The following is a 26,547-nucleotide window of genomic DNA, read 5'->3' on the forward strand; positions in this document are numbered from 1 at the left end:
AATCACGTCCCTCCACTGGCTGGTGAAGCAGCCCAGGATCCAGATGGTTAAAGAATACTCAAAGGGCTTTCAAATGAGAAAACTAGGTTATGGGAAAGAACTGCGTGGTAGTTTGAGCTTCATACTCAGATTTCATGGAGTAGCGCAAGAAGATAGTGTTTACAGAGACTATTTGCCAAAAAAGGTTTGTTGTATGTTTAATCACATATTGTTTCGTACATTCATAAAACCCAATACAAGTTAGAAAAACATACGGAAACCTTCTGCTCTGTTCTCTCTCTCTCTTCAGCTGACAGGAAAAAAAAACACAAAAGCTGACTTGATCAACTCCCTTAAGAAGGGATCTATAGAGATGACACTGCTCTTGGCTACCTTGACGTGCACCTACACAAAGCAAACAAAAAGTCCTTTTCATTTGGCTGCCATTTGACTTCAGGCACACCAACAAGGTATTATGGAACTGAAGAACCCACCCCCAGAGAGACAGCCCAACAGAAGGACTTGCCCTCTATCAATTTAAGTAAATAAAAGGACTAAAATATCTTCAAACTAGACAGCTGAAGAAAAGAACAGTAGTGCATACACACATGTTAATTGGAGTGAACAGAACTTCATTTGATTGCTTGGATTTGGTTTTTTTGGGTTTTTTTAAAGAGAATTGCATTGCCAGCAAAATGTAGGATTGAAGAACCATTGGGTTCAATGCACCTTAAAATAGTTCAATCCATCAATCCATAAATAGCATTACTGGTACACATTTTCACTAAGAAGTTTTAAAAAATAACTCAATTTTTTCTCTGAAGACTGATCTCTTTGTTCAAAAGAGATAAGAGAGTTAAAACTTTTTAAAAAAACAAAATACAGCATCATAAAAACATGACTGGAAGTTTGGAGAAATGACCTAGGAACTATGCCTAGTTTCCATGCGACTTTAAAAGGCTCTGTAATTAGTTTTTTAACTTTACAAAATTCAGGAACTTTATCTCTCCTTAGAGGATGAAGGCTTTCCTATTAATAAAGACCAATCAATATGACCATTTATGATTGCAAAGACTGGTCTCTCTGAGATCCCTGTGATTAGAATAAAAGCTTTTTCCGACTGTGAAACAACAGCCTTATTACTACTGAAAGAGAAAAAGCAATTGGAGTAAGACTTTTTTAATTACCAGCAGTAATGGATGCCCATTGTACAGAATTTAAATCCTGGGACTGTGTTTCCCACAGTCCCCAGGATAAGTGACAGGTGAGTACATGAAAGGCTTCATCAGTCAACAAGTTATTGTGCAGTCTTGGGGAAAATGGTACTTGTACAGAAAAACAAAAGCACACATGTCTGCAGCACGGCCTGAAAAAAAAAGCAAAGCAGTGTATTAACCATGTATCACCAGTACCTGCCTCAGCCTGGGAAAAAGAAAGGTTGTAGGATAGGACCTTGCAGGAAACATATCCTTTTTGAATATTGCAGAGGAAATGCAGGTAAGACACCATGATAAATAGCACAAGGCATGAAAATGCCTTAAAAACTTACATAAGAGGGCAGGGCTGTCTTTAAAACTTACTGGCACATTAAAACCCAAGGCCACACGCTTGCCATGGACTGCACCCAAGTATGAGGCACACATAGCAGTTTGAGACCACTTAAAAAGACCAGCTGAAGTCAGGAACAGCAGTTTTTGCTTTTCTTCACAGCTCTTGCTGATGTGTAGCTGGGGAGAGATACTGAAAAAGTTCAGAAAGCACAGTTTAAACAAAAGGGGTTTGTTTGTTTGTTTTTAACATCACTGTGCAATTTGGCAGCTCTTTATCCTCATGTACACACACTATCAATGGGCTTCACTCCCTGAAAGCTGCCAGGGATATCTGGGCCTTCATACTCCTTTCTAAACAAATGCTTTATTACAGATAAAGCTGTGCACTGCTTTAGTGTTTCCTTCACATCCACACCAGGATCACAAAGGGTTCCACAGATGCTAATTTTGTGAGGTCACAGTTCTGCAGGAGGAGAGAGATGCAACGAGAAATGACCACCAGCCTGAACTCACCTGGGTTGTCCTTCTCCGTACAGCTTCCATACAGGAGAAGCAGAGAAGCAGAGATATCAGCCTGAGCCCACCCTGCGAGCATCATCACCCAGTGCAGGCTGGAATTACTGTGCATGTATTATAAATTAACACGCCCACACCTGAGAGCTGGGCTGAGCACAGCCTGCCCACTCGTCTCAGATCCCTGCCAACCACACAGGGAACCCTCAATTTCCTGCACAAAATGTACAGACTCATGAAGAGGAGATGCCCATGGAAATCTGGCCATTTGACAGCTCTACTAGACACATAAGAAATACACAGGAACCCTGTTTTCTTCCTCCTGGTGCTTACCATAGCTCCAAGCTCTTCATTCCACAAACCACTATCCTGTCAGCAAGCCAGGCAGCACCAGATTGGACATACGACACTTCTCTGACTAAACACCATCTGCTTTGTGTGCCGAAGAACAATGCCACTCACAGCCAGCCAGCACTACTCTCCAGAAGAGCACCAGTGGAAGTGATTCATGCCATTATTAAATAATACTGCTCATGTTCTACTAACAGAAGCACAAGGACCCATTTTTGGTTACAAAAACACTGACAAGGTCCACTGGTTTAATTTTATCCTGAAATGGGAGCATATGGAAAATGCTGCCCTAGGGAATAAAGCTATTCTCCTCAACAGATGTTCTTGCCAAAGGAAACATTTGGAAGGAAAGCAGGTGTGATAGATGAGATGGTTCACAACTGTAAATCTTGGCCACAACAGCAACACCATTTCCATTTCATTTTGGGCTACACCAAGAAGAAAGAAAAGCAATTATATTACCATAACAGAAAGGGAGGAGGGCAAACACACACTCATTCTGTGTCCTTATAGATACCATACTGTATGTTAAAATAATGCCTAGTAAAAACAGTAATAATCTAATAATCTTTCCAATAAAGTGTTATTATTTCACAAAAAAAACCCCTTCAACATAATGATACTAGAGTAATGAATTTAGAGCTGATTTACCACTACAACAAATCAGATTAGTTCCTCTTTTGTTATTACTATTTCTCTTTACCAACCTTAAGTTAATAACCAACAATTTCTTCTAGTCTATTTACTTGGTTGCTTCACTACAATACACACTGAGCAAGGAACAGACCTACTCTCAAGATATGAGGTCTTGTGGAAAAGCAAGCATTAACCTCAGTGTTTTAGCATCAGCTAAAAATGACACATTAACTCTTCACTGCTTTTGAGATTTAAGTGCTGCATTTTTCCTCTGCTACGATCAAACCCCACCATATATGCTGTGACAGTACTGGCATTAGCTCAACACTTGCAGATTATGCTGAGCAGAAGGTAGCAAGACACTCAGTACAATATCCTTGGGAAGACTGTATTCTTACAAACAGTGACCTTGGCAAATGCTCCCATACACAGCATTTCTAGAAGATACCAAGATAAGGCTCCTTCATTCTGCAGGATTCTGTATGATGTCCAGATACCCTTGCAAATTAAAGTCATAGAAACACTGGTTCAAAACCTGTTTTAACCCTGTCATTAAGGAAAAAAGGAAAAAGAATCACCACTAGTAGGCTATTTAAAACAAGATCAGAAAGACAGCAGGAGACATCAACATCTACTGGGAATGCTCTACCATCACTTCCACAGTTGTAACAATGAAGGTTGATAAAGTAAGGATGACAATTTAGTTCACATATGATGCCATCACTTTGGGCTAGAAGGCGAATCCCAGAGGAACGGCAAGACCCCAAGAGCCAGGGCCAGGCACCTCCTTGCTCTGAGGCTCCGCAACCATCTTTGCACACAGAGCAAGTCACACACTCTTCTTGTGCAGAGCAACATTTTGCTTAAAACCAGTCTAATCCTCCAGTGCTAGATAAATCCCTATCAATCAGGCCACATCAGTTTATCTCTGCTCTCAAGTTCAAGGCTCTACTGGCATCAGACGCTTGGGTGAGTTTTCTGATTCTGAGCCTCCAGCCATCACCAACAACTCCAACAAAAATCAAACCTATAAACTAAAGTGGAAATGCACAACCTTAGAGGCACCAAGGCTCATCAGCAGAAAAGGAGCCTTTTGTCCTGTTACTTTTTAAATAGGAAGTACTTTCTGGAAAACAGGAATCTTTGTGTTTACCAGTATATTCAAAACTCAAGGATTCCTGAAGGAGCAAAGTTGACATAACTTCAGGATAATACAGATCTTTAAAAACAAAGTCAAAAACTTGCAATTCAGAAGCAATATGAGCACTTAAAAAATATATATTTACAAATTAAAGTGAGTGGGGGTGTGTTACTCTCTTTCTCAAGTTTCCACCTTCACTACTATAAGGTGTTGGATGAAACCTAAAACTTTTGACAATATGCTCCTGACATTTGAAAAAAGAGACAAGCAGTAGCTCAAGATCTTAGAAAAAAGAGCTTCTTCTTGTGGAAGCCTCTTACATGAGAACAACCAAAGTCAAGTGCAGGACATGCCAGATAATCAATCTTGTTTATAAACTTATCAATCTTCATAATAAAACAATTAGAATTCTTGTCATGTCACTGCTAAAGCAAAGCTGTGCTAAACCTTTACTCCTCCTCCTTGTTTAGTTTGCTCGAAGCCAGTTCTTCCCACGCCAACTTCATCCTCTAGCCTTCACAGCTCTCTTTCTTATAGTGCCTTTTCCCTCCCTTTGCCTTTCTACAGAGTCATTACAGACCTCTTGGCTTGCCAGGCTAACTGACCTGAGGTCCAGCCTTGCTTTAGAAGCAAGGTTCTCCTTTCACTGACGCACTCTGGTGGCCCTCCATGATTTGTTCTCCCATTTTTAAGACAACTGTCAGGGCACTCCCTGCACCCAGACAAGTCCCTGCTGCTCTCGGGTGCTTGATTCCTCTGCAGCAGAACAGGGATCATTTTTGCTGACTGGCTGTTATTTGCAGTTATGCACCATAAGGCTTAACATAATCTCAAACCAGTTCAGCCCACTGTTTACGAAATTAATGCAAACACAACTTGCCAATGTCTCAGTTTAAAGATGAGATGACTATTCAGTTCAGGCTGGCTCCTTACCAAAGTAAACCAAACTTGTAATATCCATGTGCTGGATGAAATAACAGTGCCCACAGGACTGGCCATATCAATGTCAGTGCAAACCTTGCGAAACTGAGTGTGTGACCAATGCCACAGGACAGAGTAAGAGAATTGCAGCAAGTGGGTCTGGAAGTCGCCACAAAATACCACGTCTGCTCCCTTGCTCCAAGATTGGAGCAATGATTTTTACACTATTCCTGACAGACCTGCACACAGCTCCAGCGAGCCTGCCGAAGGAATATTTGTCAATGCCTAACTGCTCTTACTTAGAAAGGTCTCCCTGTTCTCTAACCTACATGTCCTCAGTTTCATTTTGAGCCCATTAATTATTTGCCTGTACATGGTGGCCAGGAAGACTCATTCACCCAAGTCCTCATTTAAGAAAGTGTTCGGGTTGTTTTTCAGATACTATTCTTCAAATGGACAAACCAACTCTCACTATCAGCCACGTACCTGAGATCTTTCTGTGCTTTCATAACCATGTGCTGGATTCCGAAGGACCAGTTCCACATCTTTCTTGAAGTGAGATGCATGCAGTGGTTTGCACCAGTAGCCGGTGGCCAGTTATTCAAGGGAAGCGCCCAACATTTTGTATAATAAGGTTGGGGAACACCATCTGAGAGCAGAGTTCATGGTTCACAACTCCCCTACTGACACTTATCCTTGCTTTTGGGAAGAGCAGAGCCCCAGCAGGTGTTCAACAGATTGTTAACTAAAATGAATCTGAAAAGCAGATGTTGCATTGCAACACTCAGCACCAGCTGAGGTTAACGTGAGTGATCAGACTTTGAGCCATAGGTTTAGTTTACCTGTGGGACCAGGTACACAATACAGCACTAACTCATTTTCTGGAAAACCTTTTGGGTCTTGGTGCACTTGCTCTGCCTTAGAACCATGGGACAAGGCACTCCAGTTAGAAGGAAAATCCAGGAAAGGCAACAGGCACTGCAGCATTTGGGATATTAATCTTTCAACAGAAACAGCTTTTCAGAACGGCCTGAAGAGGCTCATACATCCCAATTAGATACATCCCTCCTAAAGCAACACCTCAGAGGACGTTCTGCAACCTCCTCTCCCAGCGACTGCGTTCACATCCAAGCCACCTGAGCCAGCCCACTTGTGTACATCTCCCCCCAACTCCACTGCCCTATGCATGTGGTGCCTGCTGTCCCTGCCCACCACAGAAAGGCAGGTGGCCAGGCAGACACAAAAGGTACTGCTCAGAGCAGCAGCTGAAGGGCAGCACCGATCCTACATCCCACCTGGAAGGCAGAGAAAGGGCAAGGACTTTCTCCACAACTCACTGCAAATGTAATGCAAAAGGAAAAAGAGTAATTCAGGCAAAATCTTACCCACAGGGAAGAAATCCTCCAAGCCCCACCTCACACTGAAGACACAAGCCAGCTCCACTTAGGTGAAGGAACCAGGAGAGGGTTCAGGCATCCCAGAAGAGAGGGGGATAAGAAGGCATCCCTGCTCTGACTGCATATTGCTGGCAGCTCCTGAACTGTGAGCTTGTCCCTTTCCATAACCATCCATCCCAATACATCCTAATTCCTCCTCCCCTCCCTCAGTCATCCTGAGTCCCTGAGTCACCCTTCTTGCAAGCATCCATTCATTTCCCTTATCTTCCCGGGAAAAAGTGCCAGTTACTTGGAGCGCAATCCCAGTTTTCTGCTGCACTGATGATACTTTATTATTTACCTCCCGAAAATAAAGCCCAAACCCAAAGAGCCAAACAGCGCAACATGATTTCCAGCAGTAGCCAAATTCAACCTGACATCAGCTGGGGGTGTGTCAGGCTCCAGGCTACTGCAGAGCCCTCAGGATAACCTGCCCATGAGAAACCAGCCGGGCAGAAAGCCCTGGCATGCCCAACAAGGCAGACACAGTGCACGGTTCGCTGATATTAAGACCTTGATTAACTCTTTCCCAAGCTGCATTTTCCCTCTGCTGTGTCCAAACAGTAGTGAACAGTCTGCAAACATTTGAGATCAAGCAGACCAATCAGTGTCTGGGACAATCCCATTCCCTTTGCCCTGTGTGTTGGTGTGGAATGCCAAGCTCACTGTTCTCCACCACTCAAGGTTTCACTGCAGACAACAGCTCTTATTGTTCCTCATACCCACATTGTATAACTGTGCCTCTGCATGTGGACAGAGCTCTCCATGACCGGCTTTCACTGCGCTGCCCCATGCACATTCAAAGCAGTTTTGAGAAGAAGGAACATCAGGAACTGTCTCCTATGAATCATTCTCTTCCTCAATAGCACAGGCAATCAAGCAACAGCTTGTGCAAGAACAACTTGTGCATGGGAAGAAAAGGCCCTAATGGCAGACTGACCTGCAGCCCTGCTTTACAAGAGACTCTTCTACAATTCCTTGTTTCCAAACAGCTCAAGTTATTCATGCAACAAGTTATGCAGGTAACAAGCTAGGCAACAAATGAGATAGGACAAGAGAAGATGGCCTAAGGTTGCACTAAGGGAGGGTCAGGTTGAATATTAGAAAAAAATTCTTCACAGAAATTGTTGTTCAGCCCCAGCACAGGCTGCCCAGCACAGTGGTGGAGTCACCATCCCTAGAAGTATCCAAAAAATGCATGGATTTAGCACTTTGGGACACGGTCTAGTGGTGTACATGGTGGTGGTGCTGGGGATGGTTGAACTTGATGGTCTTAAGAGACATCTTTTCCAACCCTAATGTGTCTATGATTCTGTTTGCCCATGCCAGTTAACAGAGCAGGAGGGCAGTGCCCACAGGGTCCCCAGGAGCCTCATGGCCATCACCACTACCCACTGATCCCATCACAGTTTATCTCCTATCCCCAAAATCCCCAGACAGGTCTTGCTACACAGATTTCACAGCAGGTAACCCAACTAATCCTTGCCTTCCTGCTCTGCCCCACGACCCCTGCTTGGCCAGATCCCTCTCCCCGAGCTGCTGCCCAACAGACACAGCCTGGTCCCATGGAGATGCCCCAGCCCAGCCTGCACACCAGGCAGAATGGGGAGATGCAGAGGCCATACAGGGAGACATTATCTGCAGCCATCTCTGTCCAAGTTTCATTTCTGATGATAAAAAAGATATCTGAATGCATTCCTCAGAAGACAGATTCAATTTCTCAGCAGCAGCTGAGAACTACTGCCTGTCACAGAAGAATCTGCTTGATTTTTTTAAATATTTTTAACTTCAGACAGAAGATCTTGCATTAACTGCAGAGTATTATATGGCACAACCAAGTCTTATGGTGCACCTTGCATTCATTATACTAAAAGCTTGATTTGACATGCAATAGTTTATTTAAATTCTTATGTGAAGTGAAGAAAAGATTTCCTCAATTTAATCTGCAGGCTCTTGAGAAAGAAATTCAATAATACTACAACCTAAAAAATTATGCAAAGCAGATGGAAAGAATATAAACAATCTCTTACAAAAAAAAAAAATAGGTGTGCATTTAAATCCAGAACAAAAAACACCTCTTAAGTAACTCAGCAGATCTTAACTAACTTAGAATAGGACTTTGAAGAAATTAAAGGAAAGGGTCTGTTCAGAATAAATAAATATTTTCTGTGCCATTAGTAATTGGAATCCCTTAGGGATACCCATTGCAAAGAACAACTATCTGGAAATAAAGAGATGAAGAGCAATGAGTTATCCCATAAAGCCCAGACAGCTTCTCGTTATTTATTAAAAACTTAGAGGAAAAAAAACTAAACCACATTTAAAGGAAGCCACCACAGGCCCATACAGGTTAGTTTAGAGGACCCATTAAACTGAGAGGAGGATATAACTGATAATTTTCTTATTGTGGCTGTTATATGTTGGCTGCTGTTCCAAGGACAGATTAAATACCATGGCTTCTTGGTTGGATGTCAAATTAAAAGCTCTGTGATGACCCTTCACTCCCAATGGGACACTTTTAGTCAGTTTTTCTTTTTTAAAGAAATCTATTAACTACACAGTAGGTTCTCCAGAACATTACCCTGAATAAAAATGGTTTCAAATGAGACACAAGAAAATAGGATAGGAAACAAATACGTCAACAGAGGTTTGGGCTATGATTCAACTGACAAACTTCCCAGATGTTTATCCTGTGGATAAGCAAGGGGAGTCCTTGGTCTTGCTACGACACACCTGAAGCCCTACAAGTATCAAACACTAAGAACATACACCACAATATTAAAACATTTCGCATGAAAATAAGATTTTCCAACTTAATAAACACACAAAACGAATTTCTTCTAAAAATCGCGTGGGCTCGGCCTGGAATAGGATTCAGTATTTCCAACTTTCCACTATGCAGGTGATAAAGGTAAAAGACCAATCCCAATCCGCAGCTTCTGAAAGGAACCAGGAAATACAAGGTGAAAAGTAAACGCCCTTACCTACTTAACATGAAAAGGAAAAAACTGAACTATGCCAGGGTAGTTTTTGTGTTTAATTCCCATTACCTTTCCTAGAGTGGGAGAAACTCAAGTGAGAGTCAGGGCTGGTTGAAGAGTTTTTTCTTACCACACCCCTTTCTTACTAGACATTTCTATGGGACAAAAACACATTAATCAGCCCTGTAATAATATACACGTGAAAAATACGTTATTAAGAGAGCATTGCAGGCACTGGCCCCAGCATGCACTCCCAGCTCCTGGCTACCAAGACACAGCATAGGTGACATCAATCATTCTCACTCTCCCTTAACTACAAATCCAGCAAAATTCTCCTTACCCTTTCCACTCTTTTGATTACCCTGATTATAAAAATAATCTGCAAGATTTCTCTGCTTCAGTGTGAAGAACTAGAGCAGTGGGCAGCCTCCCTGGGTATTCAGTAGCAGCATCACACTATGCCAAGCCTTTCATCTGGAAAAAAGCTTGGCAAGAGCTTTAGATGAGAAAGTTCTCAAAAACCACACAGTTTGTGTTAGCACACTCAAAACAAACAGAATACAATCTACTGCAAACAGCATTCTTTTACCAGAACATGTTTTTTTTTAGTCTGCAAGGCTAGAATTCAGGTAGAGTACTTTAAAATATTGTCTGTGACATCAGTAAGCTGAGATCCCTTTATAATAGGGATACCCATTTGGTATCCCTATTTTAGTCTACAAGATTAAAAATACACTAAATACTCCAGGTCTTGTAGATTATGCTAGTCTACAAGATTAAAAATGTACAAGTTGGAGCTCTAAGAGGTTCTAAGTAGCTGTAGTTAAATTCTAGATCTCTCAGAAGGGGGATGTTCAGAGGAATTCAGCAAAGGGCTTTTTGCAGCAGGAGGCTGGATTAGTCTTGCCATCAGATTCACCTGATTTTCATGAAAGTCAATGGTTTCAATATCACAAAGTGATAACAATAAAACATCAAGATCTAGACATGGATTACCATCCCATACAAAAGCCCAGACATTTTCAAGATGGGAAAAAACCTTGTGAGTCATGAAGCAATTCACTTAAAATATTTTAAAGCTTTGTTTTCAGAAGCTTTCAAAATTAGAACTGTCATGAAAAATTTATTGACTGCAATGAAAAAAGAGTTTTAGCACAGCCTACATTGGAGCTGCAATTCCATTTTAAACCCCAAATTTCTTAACTTTCTAGCACCTTAGAGTATGACAGCGAATGTCAGCACGGTCTCACACACAGCACTCAAGGGAGAGCTGATTCATCAGTTGCAGAGTAAAGACACTTCCAGATGTTTGTAAAAGCATTAGACAGAACAACTAACCAGTTCACAGTCCACCTAAATGACTCCAGGCACTTTTAAAAGAAAGCACCTGAGAACTCACAAGCTAAAGAAGATTTGGTTTTTTGGGTTTTTTTTAATCATTCAACCTACCAGAAACACATTACCTCTTCCATTATGAATGCCATGTACTGCAATTAATTTTCAAAGCCCATATGCTTCAAAACACCTTTTAACAAAGAATAATCCTCACTGCCATAATCTCATTTACTAGTTCTTAAATTTAGGAGGACACTGACAAATTTAGATTCTTGTATTTATGTCACCTGTTCAAACACTTTATTATGGTAATTATTGCACACGTTTGTGTGATCTTTTAAAGTAATGCTCACATAATTCTTAGGGACAACCCTTAAACAAAGACCAGGCAAACGCTTGCCATGTGTATGGAAGAAAACAGCAATTCAACAGTGAGACCAAAGCAACCTAAATAAAGTCAAATCACCCCACAGCCATCTCTTTAGGGATTCACCTCCACTTGTAGTGTTGCTCACAGATTTATCCCACATCAGCTATTAAACAAGGTGTAACACTAAAAAATGAAGCCAGAGAGTAGCTACAATGTTCTTTAAATCAGCTTCATAAAGAAAGGCAAAATTACCAGAATAGTCTCTGAAAAGCAAAGGAAGCATTTGAGCCTGTATTTTCACCTCCATATCTAAGGTTAAGGAGAAGTCCCGGAACCACCAACTGTATCTATGTTATAAAAATGCACGTATTTGCAAACATGCTGATTTCGCACTGAGATTTCCCCTGTGGGGATTACATCCCCAGTCCAGGCTTACACACTGCTGCATACTCTACACAGCTACAGTGCGGTTTTTCATGCCTCTCATCAATTAAAAAACATTGTGTGTTCACTTTGATCATGCCAGATTCTTAAGACCTGCCACCATTCCAGCACAACCAGTGCATGCAATTATTTTTTAAAGCAGGTAAATTTACACGGGAATTTTGGGCAACCTAAGAATAAAAGCTTCTGCTCTGAGAATGTTACCACATTTCAAAATATGCCACATCCTTAAAGAACAGACTAGACAGAATGCTTATTGAAACATGTATAAACCCTGCGTCAGGAGGGTTAAAACTTTGCTACAGGAGCACCTTAGAAACACTGTGTTTCTTTTTAAACTTTTTTTTTTTTAACTGAACACCTTAAAAACAGGTGAACAGGCTTTTATGACTAATTATTCGTCTGTCTTAGACCTCCAAGACTAATTAACATTCCAGCATATGTAAGGTCTTCCAGTTAAACCAGTCCATCCATGTTTTTCAGTCACACAATTAAGCACTTTGCTGTGTCACAGATTATAGATTAGTGAAGGATCCTCCAAGAAAAATACATACAAAACTACTGGGAGCTTGTTATCTTGCAACAACTTAACAAACTCATGAAGAGCAAGAATTCTTTTATAGGACAAATTGTTGGCTGGGAGGGCAGGGAGGCCCTGGCACAGGGTGCCCAGAGCAGCTGTGGCTGCCCCTGGAAGTGTCCGAGGCCAGGTCAGACATTGGGGCTTGGAGCACTCTGGGACAGTGGAAGGTGTCCCTGCCATGGCAGGGGTGGCACTGGGTGGGCTTTCAGGCCACATCTAAAAGAAACTACTGTGTGATTCTAAGAGTAAGAAAAGTCACCCATTCTTGTTATTTCTAGTGGTTGTCAAAAACACATTCAAAGGTTGATTTTCAGCCTTTGCTTTTCAAGGAAAATATGTTCCACAATACATTTAGTGAGTAAATCATGGTAGCAACACATCGAAACAAAACACTTCTCAGTTTTTGGTAAGCTTGATAGAGCACTATCAGAAATAAACAAACTGTCAAAGCAGCCACATGAGGAGTTCACATCCTATTAGGCACCAAGGACTCCACTGCCAGAAAATTTCATTAGTTACCCTGCAGTCAGAAATCCATTAGGAAATATACCCTATACCTCTTTCAAGGCACAAAGGTCACAGTTCATAAAACATTGTTATCTCTTTTTGCACACAAAAATTAGCTTTGTGGAAATGTTTTAATGACTTTTTTCCTTTCTCTAACAGAAATCATAAATTACAATTTCAATTCTAAAACTCAGAGATACTGCAAACAGGATAAAGCCTACAAAAATGTACAACATATAAGCTTTATGGAAGCTTGATTTTTAAAAAAGCACTTCCAGCATGTGGACTGTACTTGCAGGAGCAGATCTGCAGTACCAAAGCATCAACAAGCCAGGCAGAAAGATAACTATCAGTCACTGCTAAGAATCAGAAACAATTATTGCACAAGAGCCTTTGTATAAAGATAAATTGACTTTGTACCTTGTCTCACTAGGTGCCACCCTATTTTCCTTTGTTTCTCTGCAAATTCTGATTTCTCTGCTAGGTTCATCAGGATGTTCAGAGACACCACCAGATGCTGTCCCAGCTGTTACTGACTGATAGTCCAAGGCTGCACAAGGCAGTGCCCAAGGAAACACCCTGCACAACTGGTGAAATGGCATCTCATCAGATTAATCATAGGAGATAATTTCATGCAATTGTTAAGATGACCCTCTAAAAAAAAATAAGGAATGTGAAAAAAGGGTAAGCGTTTATACGCTGTGGCAGTGTAGAAGGTGTTAAGAGCAGAACCGCGTCCTTCTAACTTTTAAAGGGGTGGCAGAAGACAGAAAAGAGAAGGAATGAGAAGGAAAAAAGTAATTTAAACTGCTTATTAAAAGCCTACTGGAAAGGTTTTGTGAGGTAGCATCCATTTTACTAATAAAGCCTTCCTAACAAGGCAGTCGAGGGTGATGAGGCACTGACACAGGTTGCTCAGAGAAGTGGTGGATGCCCCATCCTTGGACATGTTCAAGGCCAGGATGGATGGAGCTTGGGACAACTTGGTGCAGTGCAAATGGTCCAAGCCCATGGCAGAGGACTGAAATGAGATGGTCTTTGAGTTTCTTTATAACCCAAACCATTCCACAGAATTCTAAAAATGTCAAAAGCAGGCAGGAAGGGGCTGATGAAGCACCCTGTAACCATTCGCTAACCTGTAACAAGGCCTGACCAGCATCAGTCACACCCATCACACCCAGAGAATGTGGGGTTCAGCAACAACACAGGATTTAATTTTCAGGGCCCAAGTTTGTAAAGTGTGTATTTTTTTGTGGTGTCCTGCTTGGACAAAGCCAACTGCCCTAGGCACAGACCTTCCCATTCCAGGTACTCTCCACCAGCAGCTCCATGCTAAGAGATTCCCTCCCAACATGGCTAGAACCCCAGCAGTGTTAGTTATAAATGGGGTTGTTATTCAGCAACATCATAAATAAAAGGAAGAAAAAGTCTGGATAGTACTTGTGTGGCTAAAATCAAATCCCCAGTCCCCTCCTTGTGGCAGTTACTTTTGAATACCCAGGCTTCCTTATACCAAGTGTCTCATTTCCCACTGAAAAGCCTCAAAACACAGCCACGCAGCAAACGTTCTTCGAAGCCCACAGGTGCATAAGCCTGAGCTTATCTCCTTCCCTCAAACAAAAAACATGGTTTAAATACACTAAAAAAAATACATCCACACTTCAGTAAATGAAGCTGTATTTAATGTTTTAGTGTTACTTAGAGAAAGAATTGCTCTTTCTAATAGTTTTATAGCTTTACTGGTTAAAAACTCGTCATTATAGATTCATCCAAGTGAACAGATACACATTTTAATCACACACTTCTTAATCACTAAATGTTTCTCGTGGTCAGGGATGTCAGCCTCTCATCAAAGCCTTCCATGTTAGCAGCCCCTGTAGGGATGTTGTGTACCTACTGCATGGCAGGAGAATGCGTTCTGGCAGAGTACTCATGAGTGAGGACAGAAGTTCAAGCTGTCAAGTCTTAAACATAAAAATTATCATTTATTCCAGCAAGTTAAGAAGACATTTCACTTCCCTCTCCCAACCAGTTATTTGCTACAAGTTTCTTCTTTCTGTACTTTGAAAAGAAGGCTTAATCCTCTTGCTCAGAGAGGGATTCAGAGCTGTCTATAGCCTAGAGGAAGCCACAGGGTGCCTCCACAGCAGTATCTTGTATCACGTGGGAATCTATCCAGTCGGCCTAATTTAATGTGAGACTGTAAAAATAAGGCATAAAATTGACCTGGGTCCAAATGAACTCTGCTGAAGGCACCTGGGGCTCTGACAGCCAGTCCTCAGCTGCCAGCACACTGAGGGCTCTGTGCCTTTCCTCAAGGTAAGGTGCCTGCAACAGCTCCAGCCTCCAGCACACGCCCCAAATGGCTTCAGCCTTGAAATGCGACCCCCCATGTGTGAGCACAGCTGGGACCCAGAAATTAACTCTTCAGCCATTCCTCAAACTGCACACCCATCACATGGAGACAGAGCTGAGTGATGGCATGTACTTTCCTCTGACATGACACCTGGAAGAGGTACTGCCCATCTCCCCTCCTACAATGGCCAAACTTAGACTAAAGAACTTCTACCATGAGGGGAGATTCATTCCCAGCTCCCCTCACATGTGCAAGGCTCATTGAAGCCTTTACCAAACCGCCTCAAACTACTACCCTGGCAGCTAAGGAAAGAGTGAGAGGCACAGCTCCTGCAATTTCATGCTTTGAAAACAGAAGATTCTGCCCTTCTTAGGAATAGAAGTGTTATAATTGAGATAAAAGCAAGTCTATTTAATTAGTGTAACACTTCCTTTATTATCTACAAGTCTCCAAACACACACTGATATGAAAGAGAAACAAAACAAGTTCAGATGCAAACAACCATGCCTGTTTTCCTTAATTAATCAGCAAAGCCTGGAAAAAAACAAGCCTATTTTGATAATATCTGGCTCTTGTAAAACTGATTCCAGTGTTTTAGCACAGCGCTGCACAGGCCAGCAGCAAAGAGCTACATCCACTGGAAATTTTGTGATTTCCCCCCCTCATGTTCCAAAGCATTCTGTTTGAACAGCAAGATTGATTCTGCTCAGTCAAGCACCAGCTGCAGGGCAGCACAAGTGGCACCAGGCCAGTCAAGCTGCACCAGCTCAGGCCAGCACAATGCGGCACCTGAAATGCTCCTCTAACTGAAACAGTCCAGCATCAGGAAAGGCAACGTGAAAAAGCTGCTTATTGTATGAAAACATGGAATAAACACCACAACTTTAATCCTTTGAGCATGCGCTAGTGAGAGAAAGGAACATCCATTTCGGAAGCAGATAGAGGCAGTGCCTGGTCCAGACAGTATTTGTGTGGCTAAAATCAAATCCTGCTTCTGTAAAATCAATACTCAGTTCTCAATACATGAGGTGACCAACTGTCATCTCTTCTTTTTAATAAAGCCTTATTTTATAGAATACAGAACAAATTTTATCATTCAGCTAAAGAAAAAAAACCCTTTCTCCATCTGTTTAGTCTGACTGGATTTTAGGCAGTTTAAGCATGTGAGATGCACTGACACTGCCTTTGGTCAAGCCCTGTTAATTTAGGAATACAGAACATAACATTACCATGCTCAGTTCTGAACCACAGTTTAGAGGCTCATGCTTTGCAAAAAAGTTAATGGAAAATACTTGACAGTTCCCCAAAACTACATAAATAAACAAAAAAATCCCCAAACAAACAATAAGGCAGCCATCATCCATACAGGTTTATATTCAAATTCTCTGAATTTTGAGGAAACAAAAGGCCTTTAAAATATAGAGAGATTAACTGTATCAGGACTTCCAGAATCTGAAAAATATATTAATATTTATATATTAATATTAATATATTAATATATAGAATATATTAATATTATATATATTAATATTAATATTATTAATAGCTTTAGCAACTAGCTACTGTACAGCCTCCCCCCACACAAAAGCATTACAAAACAGGGCTGGTGTGTAACAAAAAATTGCTCAGTTTCTTTTTTTCTTCTAGGTTTTCATTTTTTTTACAAAAACATTAACCAATAACTAAAACTCAAATTAACTTTAGTAAGGTGGTGCTGAGATACATCACAGGATCAAATACCATTCTAAGAACATTTAATTTTCCTTTAAGAAGGTCAAGAATGAGGATCAGATGGAATTCACATAACACGGCCAAATGAGAATCCCCCACAGTGTTACCTGGCCCTGCCTTCTCCCCTTGGTTTTCCTCAGAGTTCATGAATAAGTGGTTTACAGCCCTCTGCAGCAAGCTGAAGAACAGATGGTATTAGGTCTTCAGTTACTCCTTCCTTGACAGTTTAAACAAGATGAACATTCCCAGAACATGGTCTTTCATTTTGCCCATTATTCCCACTGCACATTTAACCACTGTATCACACAGCTGTATTACTGTACTAACACTATACAGTAAATAATTTTCCAGTGGGTGTAATTTTTTTTTAAAGCATTTTGGGGATTATGATGAACTCAAAGCACAAGTAAGACCATTCAATACCAAGATGGAGCATGTCCCATAAAATACAATTCAAGATGAGCACAGGTGAGTTTTACTTATATTTCTTTAAGGGAGCGAGAAGAGACATCACCACTCCCCCACTATCTGAACATCATGGAAGAGTCACTCCAGAAAGTTTTCAGTGCACATTTTTTACCATCTGATTTGAAACTCAATCAAGGTTCACCAATTGTTACAGACAACCAGCTGGGAAATAAGATGCCTCCTAAGGCTTAGAGGTGTTCAGTGACATGTCACAACTTGTAGTCACAACACAGGAGATGGCAGGGGACAGGGGAGCACAAGCAGGACTTCTGATCCACTCCATATCCCAGACCCCCAGTGTCTTTTACAGGACATGGGCATTTGCATGTGAAAAGAACCTCTCAGAAGCTATGTAGCTAAGTCTGAATGGACAAAATTCCCAACAGGCACAATCCCCAACACTGTTTGGGATAAGCATAATGCCAGAATGAGATATGGACCTGATGGAGGATGATGAAATTTTTAATCAGGGATAGAGGAAGTTGCTTATGGTTTGAAGATCAGTCCGTTCCAGAGCAAGGGACCAGTCACACATAAAAGGGGCTCTATTTTGTGGTTTATGTAGAAGCTGGGTTTAGAAGAATGTACAAGTACTCTTGTACTGGTGCAGAGCCCAGGCAGAAGCAGCTGCAGCCAGGCAGTGCTGGAGAAGGTGGCTGTGACCTTTCCTGCAGGATGGCTGACCTCTGCTTCCCAGGAGGCAGGAGGGCAGCATGATCAGGAGGCTGCTCCCTCCTTTCAGTGCTACACAGGAATAGCAAAGAACTGGACTGAAGGCTGTTTCCACTGGACTTACCAACACCACAAAGAAAATCCTCTGCTGCCCTTCTTGGCCAACCTCAGTTTCAGGCACATCAAAATCAACACTGGGATAGCACCCATACTGTCCACAAGTGTCACTTGAGGGAAAAGATACATTTCCAAACATAACTTCATATATATACACTTAAACATGAAGCAAAACAGTTCCGCTTCCACATGACCATCCTGGATATTCTCCAGCTGCTATCTGCAAGCCCCTCCTGTTGCAGCACAACTAAGATATCTCTTCCAGTAGGAATGCCAAGTGTCACACACCTTGTGTGACACACCTTTGGCTGCCCTTGCCTTACACCTATGGCCTGCCGAGGCATCAGCACTTAGCTCATATTTATGTCTTCTGGCCAGCAGACCCAGTCCAGAGCTTAATGCACACACAGTGTCCTGCTGCTGGCCGTCAACAGCTACATTGTGGCAAATCTAAAAACCAAACTTCTAATTCTCACTGAACCCACATGCACCACTGCAGTAGGCTCCTGAGGCAGAAGCCTCCCTCCTCAACAAAGCTTTCACACCTAACCCTTACAGTGCATCTCCTACCTTCCAGGAGACACACTTTCAAACCTCTGCAGCATCTCTAATCGTTCAGACTACCAAAATGCATTAACTCCAGTAGCCAGCATCTTTTAGCACATCATTACCATTGCCTCCAAACTCTTAAACCTCCAAACTCTTACACCCTAGCCACAAAACATCACCAGTGTAAACTTCACGCATGTCAGACTGCGTATCAATTGCAAGGATCACCACAGTGACAGCTTGCAACATCAACTTTTACCACCTCCCATCAGCTGTGGATATGAGATGACCAAAGGGACCAGAAATATCCTTTACACCCAGCTCTGATTTGAAGTCGTTTCTTCTTATGGCAGCTGGACCCACACATCTAGCATGAAGAGCTTCACCAGAATTAAGAGCACACAACCAACCTTGAGGCACAATGTGCTCAAAGCAAAAGAAAGGAGTCTTGTGTGATTCACAAGCAGAATGTGAAGCCTGACCCAGCTCTATTTCATTTACTGAATTTGAGAAGCAGTCTATTAATAGTTCACTACCATATCCCTGCCCTGCTTCTCCATGCCAGGGCAACAGCTCTGCTAACAAACACCAGTGATACAGGCACACATTTTCATACTAACACTGTAGAACACAGCTAAGCCAATTGTTTCAATTGAAATAGAAGTCACATTCACAAGAATTAACTGGAAACAGAAAAAATTGGTCTTGAAGTTACCTTAGTGTGAGCAGACAGCAATACCAGACTCAAGCTTTCAAGTATAGTCTCATTTCTTCTCCCAGATTTTCTAAATTATTCCATTCATTTACACTACAAAGTCTATCTGGCCAATAAAGTACCAGCATAGATAGTAACCTGGTACTATTTCGACATCAGATTAATGCTGCCAGCCAGCAAGGACACTAACAAAAGCCAAATTACCACACTACTGGAGTTACTACCCTTTTCAGGAAAAAAAAACCCTGGAATTTTGATACAGGGGCATAAGACTGTGATGATCACCAGGCATCTCACACCTTCCTGCAACAGCAGGATAAGACAACCTAAGCTTTCCCCATTTCTCAACAAAAAAAAAAAAACAAACAAAAAAACAAAAAAACAAAAAAACCCACAAAACAATGGTGGTATTCACAGTCCAAGCAAGAACCATAAAGTACAATGAGGCCTCTGCATTTCACAATACCAGGTCTGACTCTATCAAGAGTCCCTATATATTCCCAAAGGGAAACACGATGGGATTTTGAAACCATTCATCTAACTAAACAAAATATTTGGCTTGCAAGCAGGGGAGTGGCAAAGCCTGTATTCCTTATTCATGACCCAACACTTTACTCAGGAGTGCAACACTGCAATACTGTTAAGCCAAAGCCTCACCACACAGCGACTGTACACCATCAATTAATATTAATTATAACTGCTGAAAACCTTGGAATGCAAGCCCTTCCAAAACTGCAAGGGCACACTAATCCTGCTCCAGCACTTCAGCTTCATGAAGGAACAATAGCCTTATTTTCTAGCTAGAATTTAACTACAGCTTTCACCTCTTCAGACAGGTCTAAAGCCCAGATCATTTGGTTAGCGCTTGGGTCCCGCCCTAATCAGAGCGATGACTTCAGTTCTAAACCCTAAAGCCGTCTTTTCAATGAAAGAAAGCCACTGAACAAGAATGGCTCGCGAGCCTTTGTACAGATGGACAAAGACACACAGGCACCAGCGCAAGTGGGCTGAAAAACCGCTGAGCCAGGACAGGATTAATGCCTGCATGGAACCTCAATGCTGTCCACTTTAATTACCCCACCCTAAGTGGAACAAGCACAAGTGAATCTCCACAAAAAAAAATACTACAGATTGCAGCATTTTTTTCACAAAAAGGCTCTGGCCTGGGTTCTGATGTTATGAGGCTGCAGAGGAAGGCATTTTGTCTCCAACAGCATAGTGATATGATGGCTTCCACTCACTGTCCTGCTACCTATAGGGAACTTCCAATCTGTGCAGAGAAACACAAATGGGGCAGATCTGACACAGCTCACAATAAAAAAATTAAAGGAAAAAAAAAACCACAAAAAAAACCCCACCCCAACAGCCATGAATAAAGTGATTTACTTGACAGCACGCTCTGAATGTTTTCGCTAAAATTCCCCAGCTGAACAGAGAGTATTCTACAAGTCAAAGAGACAACACAGCCATTCACACCTTCCCCCTGGCCTCCTCCATGCAAATCCAGTCCAGAGGCACAGGCTTTAATCCTGTAGTCGTTAAAGGCTTTTGTCATTCAATGAGGAGTTCCCAACACAGACCCAAGTATTGGCTTCCAAAGTCACATACCATCTCACATTACCTTCAGCATCACTCAAAACCGCACACAGTAGAGTTTAAGGAGACCCAGTAACCCCTTCCTCCAAAGGATTCATACCAATTTCTCTAAAGCAGCCAAACAATAGTTTTCTTTCCACAATTAGAAGCCTAAAGCAAATCCTGTATCAAACTGAAAATATCTAGCAGTAAGATCTTATTTGGGCTGAAGTACATAGAGTGAAAACTAATGGGAATTTGAGCATCATACAGATTTCTTCCCACAAAGTCAGTCCAAGAATTTCTAAACAAGTGTAATTAAGAATATGAAGGCCATTCACCAGATAAGGAAGTTTTCACACTGCAGTTTTCCCTTCCCAGTCTCTTCCTTAGGTGTACATGATCCAGACTAGCACTTCTAAGCAGTGTTCACCTATACATTTGGCAGGCTTTGGTTGTTAAAGCTGCTCCATTACAGAAAGTACGTGGAAAATCCATTTCTGTCAATCCTCCTGCTAGAGCCCTCTGAGAAAACCAGGCACCATGCTGAACTCTGGGTCTGTGCTATGGCTCTGCAGTGATGGGGCTGGCCTGGGCTGCATGGACTGACAGGAGCAGCATCAGCCTCTTCCAGCCTGCCCTCCAGCAGCACCCCAGCCACCATCCCTCGTGGATTTCAGGCTGCTGAAGTAGAAGCCTTACACACTCTGGATTCAGTTCCCAGCAAAGCCAGACAAAAGCCTAGGCCTGCCCCTAGGCTTCCCTCCAGCAGCTCTTTTAAATCCCCCTGACAATCCCTCAGACCCCCCCTTTCCCCACAATCCCACCAGGACCCCTGGGCTGCAGGAGAGAGGGGTTCAGCCCCTCACCACTAGCCCTCCATACCTTTCCTGGCTGCTGTGTCTCCCATGCCGCAGCCCCGTCTGATAAAAGCTGGGGAATGCACGACTATGAAGACTGAGAAGTGTTCCCCATAATCCATATTAAGAGAGCACTGCTGCAGTGAATTATGATTATGTTGTGTAATGAAATCATCAGAGAATAAAGATGTGGCTTTACATCCATCCCCAGCTATCCCAGGCAGCCAGGAGTAATTTACAAACAGATTGGGCCAACATTAAAATATAAACAACAAACCAAGAGCTCAGACCTACAATAATACATTATTTCCATGTCAGTTTCAAATACTCTTGTAAGCCATAAAGCTCAGCCATCCAATGGAAATTTAAAGATCCCAAACCATAACGAAGAGTTAAACCTCCTATCACTGAAGTTGCAAAGTAACTCAGGCTGAAAATAAAACAATATTAATTCTGTATTAGGTTTTTCTCTTAGATAGGTCTCATTCCAATGGATGCCAACAAAAATGAGGTTAACAGGCACTATAAGCTTCACTATAAGAAAAAAAAAATTAGGCATGTATACTACTGCGATTTTTACCAAAGGCTACAAAACCCACCAAGGACAGGGTAACGGCAAAAGCACCTAAACCTTCCTTCTCTTTAGATATTACTGGATGATACTACTTCATTGTGAAGCTCTAGAATTATAATGTAAAATTTGAAAAGTATTTGGACAGATAAGTCTTTGACCTAACCAAAGTACTGCAAATATGGCACCTAAACAAGGGCAAGCACCGGCGCACATTAGGAGGTTGGATTCACCAGGACAGGGACAATTTCATGGCAGGGGAGAGGGAAGGTCAGGGGGAGCAGCTCCTCAGCCTTTATGAAGCCATAACACAAAAGGAAATTTTTCTCCTGCAAACGCACTCAAATCACTGAGTGTCGGTGCCATTTTAACCGGGAGCTGCTGCCCCGAGAAGAGGCTGGGGCTGGGCCGAGCATCCCCGCCCCGCCCTTTCCCACGTCGGAGGAGCCCACTCGTGACCTTCGCTGCACCAAGCGGGTCCTGCGCGGCCCCCGCGGCGGCAGCGGCGGCGCCGGGCCGAGGGGGTTAAGCGTGGGAGGAGTGTACATAAGGTGGTGGATCCGGAGCCAATGGGGATATTGCGCTATAGTTAGACACTGGATTCTAAGCGATGGTGACCATAAAGGCTGCTCAGGGCTGAGCTGCTCTGAACGACACCAGCACGGTGCCTTTAGTTCCCGGCTTATAAGGCAAAAAAAAAAAAAAAAAAAAAAAAAAAAAAAAAAGCACAGGATGATCAGCTAGGCTTACCTGCAGTTCACACCACGCGACTTCCACCCACGTCTCCGTGTCCAGACCCTTGTAGACCGTTTTGAAGGATCCCCGCCCGAGTTCAATATCAAACTTTAGGAACCTGCCATCCGGCGAGGTGGCAACTGCTTTCATATCAGCCTCCTCCTCGGGCTCCTCTTTCTTAGCCTTGCCCTGGTCCTTGGCAGCATCCTGCGCCTCTCTCCGCTCCGCATCCTTGCCTGGCTCCTTCTGCTCCTCGGCGCCCGCGGTGCTGCCCGCGACCGGCGTTGGCCGCGGCTCCCCGGAGCATTCGGCCTCCTGGCCCGCCACCTCCGCCGCCCCCTGCCCCGCCTTCGCCCGCTCCGCGATTATCCTCCTGGTTTTGGGGAGCAGGATGATTCTTCGCTGGTGCTCCGCCTCGGGCAGGTCGAAGGCGGGCTCCTCCTGATCCGAGTCCACCACGCTCCTCCGCAGGAACCGCTGATGGACCAGCTTGGGATCCCTGGAGCCGGGGCCGCGGGGCGGCGGGGTGGGGGCCCCAGGGGCTGCCGGTGCTGCAGCAGCGTCCTTGTCTGAGGCTGCCCCGCTCCCCCCGCCGCCGGGCCCGTCCATGTTCACGCCGGTCTCCGCGGCCGGGGGAGCGCCGGGCTCGGCAGCCGCTGGAACCCCGCCACGGCCGCCGCCTCTGCCGCCCCGCCGAAGTGCCGCTCTGACATCACCCCCACTTTCCATCCGGGCCGAGGGCTCAGCACCCGCCGCTGCCCCGGCCCGGGGGAGTCACCGCGAGCCGCGCCCGCGCTGCCACCTGCGCGGGGCAGAGCGCAGCCCTGAGGCGCCGCCACGGCCCGGCCCGGGCCCCGGGCACCTCCCCCGGCCCCGGGGCTCCGACGAGCCGGGCCCCCGGGCCGGGCCGCGGCCGCTCTGACCGTGTTCCCCCCGGTCCCCGGCAGGGGCGCGGCCGAGAGCGCCAGACGACCGGTGCAGCCCCTCACCTGCGGCGGGCCCGCGCACAAAGGCGCGGCGGGGCCGTTACTTACGTGCGGAGCCGGGGGCAGCCGCGCTCAGCGCCATGCGCGGGGGAAGGCGGGCGGCGGAGGAGGGGCGGCTCCGCCGAGCGTGCGCCTGCCCGGGTGCGCGGCGGGGCCGGGGGAGCCGTTGCCGGTGCGGGGCTCCGCGGCTCGGCTCGGCTCGGCTCGGCCCGCCCCTGCGCCGCAGCCCGCCCCCGCCGCAGCGCCGGCCCTGCCGCGCCTCCCGCTCCGCGCCTGGCGGCTCCGCGCCCCTGCCCGCGGGCACCCTGCGGCAGCCCCGCCGCGCACCCGTCCGCCGCCGCTTTTTTCGTCAATGGTAGGGCTCCCGGGCATCGCCCATTTAGGCACCGGCGCTCGGCGGCCGCCAGTGAGGTGGGCGGCCGCCCTTCGACCTCGGCCCCCGTTTCCCCGGCCCCGCCCGGCCCGCCGCGGACAATGGGAGGGTCCCGTGCCCCGCCGCCGCCTCGTTCCGCGTCCGGCAACGTCCGCCCCTTAGCAGGTGCCCCCACGGGCCCGAGAGCATCCCGCCGAGAGCATCCACCAAGAGCCTGCCCTCCACAGCATCCCTCCCAGAGCGTCCCCCGAATGCATCACTCCCAGACATCTCCCCCAGAGCATCTCCCCGAGCGCTCAGCGCCCGCGCAAGTGTGGTATGGGTGCAGGGCATGGGCCTCAACTCCATCTGATGATTTCTGGATCCAGGAGGTGGCTGTGCCAAGCAGCCGATTATCAAATCTGCAAGCAAAGGGAAGGTGACTTGAAGGGAACTGGATGCTCTTTGCACACAGCATCTTTCAGCAATCCTCAAATGCAAACTGTGACCAGGGACTGACTCACGTGTGGCCATGGCAAACACCACACAGCCCACCCATATACTGCCTGCTAGGTCACAACACATGACAAGCCTCACGGCCTTGGTTTATCTTTTTTGTGTTTTTTTCTTTATTCCAGGCAGTTCAATAATCACTCTATGGATATCTATATCATTCACTGTGACCAACACTTCAAATTAGCCTAGATAGAGGGAAACTTTGATCTCAACACCCATCTGTGCTTTGAAGAACCCACCTGGAGTACTGCCTCCAGTTCTGGGGGCCTCAGCACAAGAAGAATATTGACCTGTTGGAGCTGGTACAGAGGAGGCCACAAGAATAATTGGAGGGCTGGAGCCCATCTGCTCTGGAGACAGGCTGGAAGAGCCTGGGGTGTTCACTTGGAGAAGAATGGCTCCACGAGAGCTGGAGAGGGACTTTGGGCAACAGCCTAGAGGGCCAGGACAAAAGAGAATGGCTTCCCACTGCCAGAGGGCAGTGGTAAATGGGATATGGGGAAGGAATTATTGGCTGTGAGGGTGGGGAGGTCCTGGAAGAGGTTTCCAAGAGAAGCTGTGGCTGCCCCATCCCTGAAAATGTCCAAGGCCAGTTTGGACAGGGCCTGGAGCATCCTGGGATGGTGGAAGGTGTCCCTGCCCATCACAGGGTTAGGAATGAGACGGGCTTTAAGATTTCTTCCAACCCAAACTTCTGTAATCTATCCTTAGGTGAGGTCAGAGACGTGGGACACTGGCTTTGCCAAAGGCTGTGCCCTGTAACAGCTGTGACATTTCTGCTCTGTAAATTCACAACAGGACTCTGGTTGCCACTACTGCCAAGCTGCTTTCTCAAGTATTAGGTTCATACAAATATACCATATGTTTTTGTAATTAAAATTTAAGTAAATAAAGAAAAATAAAAAGAGAAGGTTTACCAAGTAATTATTGAGATTATTGAGATTTCTGAGGGAAAGGAAGTTGATTGTCAGACACCATAATTAGTTCTTCTTTTAATTAATTAATTTTCAGTTAAGAATGATTAAAAAAAACTTTAAAAATAAGAAACTGGTTACTTATTGTCAATAGAATCACTGGTGTTTTATTTTTACAAATCACACTTCTCTAATAATTCAGCCTCGTGGATGCATTTGATCTTTCAGTGGTTTGCTTTTTGAAGTGTTCAAATATCAGTGATATTTCTAGGACTTGCAATTGTGGCATGAAACACGCATTTGTGTACTGTACAGAAACCTGAATTCCAGAATATTAGTCCTGTATGCTGGGCTCTGCACCTCTCCTCACATGGAGATTTGCTACACAGAGAGCAGTCTGCAGTTTCCGGGAGAAAAGAAGGGAAGGTGAAGATCTCTGACACCTTCTCCTACTTATTACATAAAGTGACCTAAAACTCCCTTCAGTGCAACAGGAATTCCCACCACCATGTAGAAAAAGAATAAGTTTCAGGGTAATGAGAGGACTAAATGTAGCTGGCAGCATTTCATTCTGCAGGTGGACAGGATAAAAGGGGAATATTCTAGAGCTGACCAAATACCAACTCCAAAACCTGCAATCAAGAAAAATGTGGGAGGAAAATGGAGACTGGATTTCCCTGTCT

General features: G+C 44.4%; 1 protein-coding gene across 10 annotated transcripts in view; it reads right to left on the bottom strand.

The window, feature by feature from the left end:
* Nucleotides 1–23,851, bottom strand: part of WNK2 (WNK lysine deficient protein kinase 2) — a 95,261-nt gene extending 71,410 nt beyond the window's left edge. For all 10 annotated transcript variants that reach the window (XM_038148888.1, XM_038148887.1, XM_038148885.1 and 7 more), the window contains exon 1: nucleotides 23,112–23,851. In XM_038148888.1, coding sequence (XP_038004816.1) covers nucleotides 23,112–23,825 — 714 coding nt within the window. In that variant the 5' untranslated portion in view covers nucleotides 23,826–23,851. The remainder of the gene's footprint in view (nucleotides 1–23,111) is intronic.
* Between the last annotated feature and the right edge of the window lie 2,696 nt (nucleotides 23,852–26,547).

The sequence above is a fragment of the Motacilla alba genome, chromosome 12 (genome assembly GCF_015832195.1).
Source record: "Motacilla alba alba isolate MOTALB_02 chromosome 12, Motacilla_alba_V1.0_pri, whole genome shotgun sequence".
Lineage (NCBI taxonomy): Eukaryota > Metazoa > Chordata > Aves > Passeriformes > Motacillidae > Motacilla > Motacilla alba.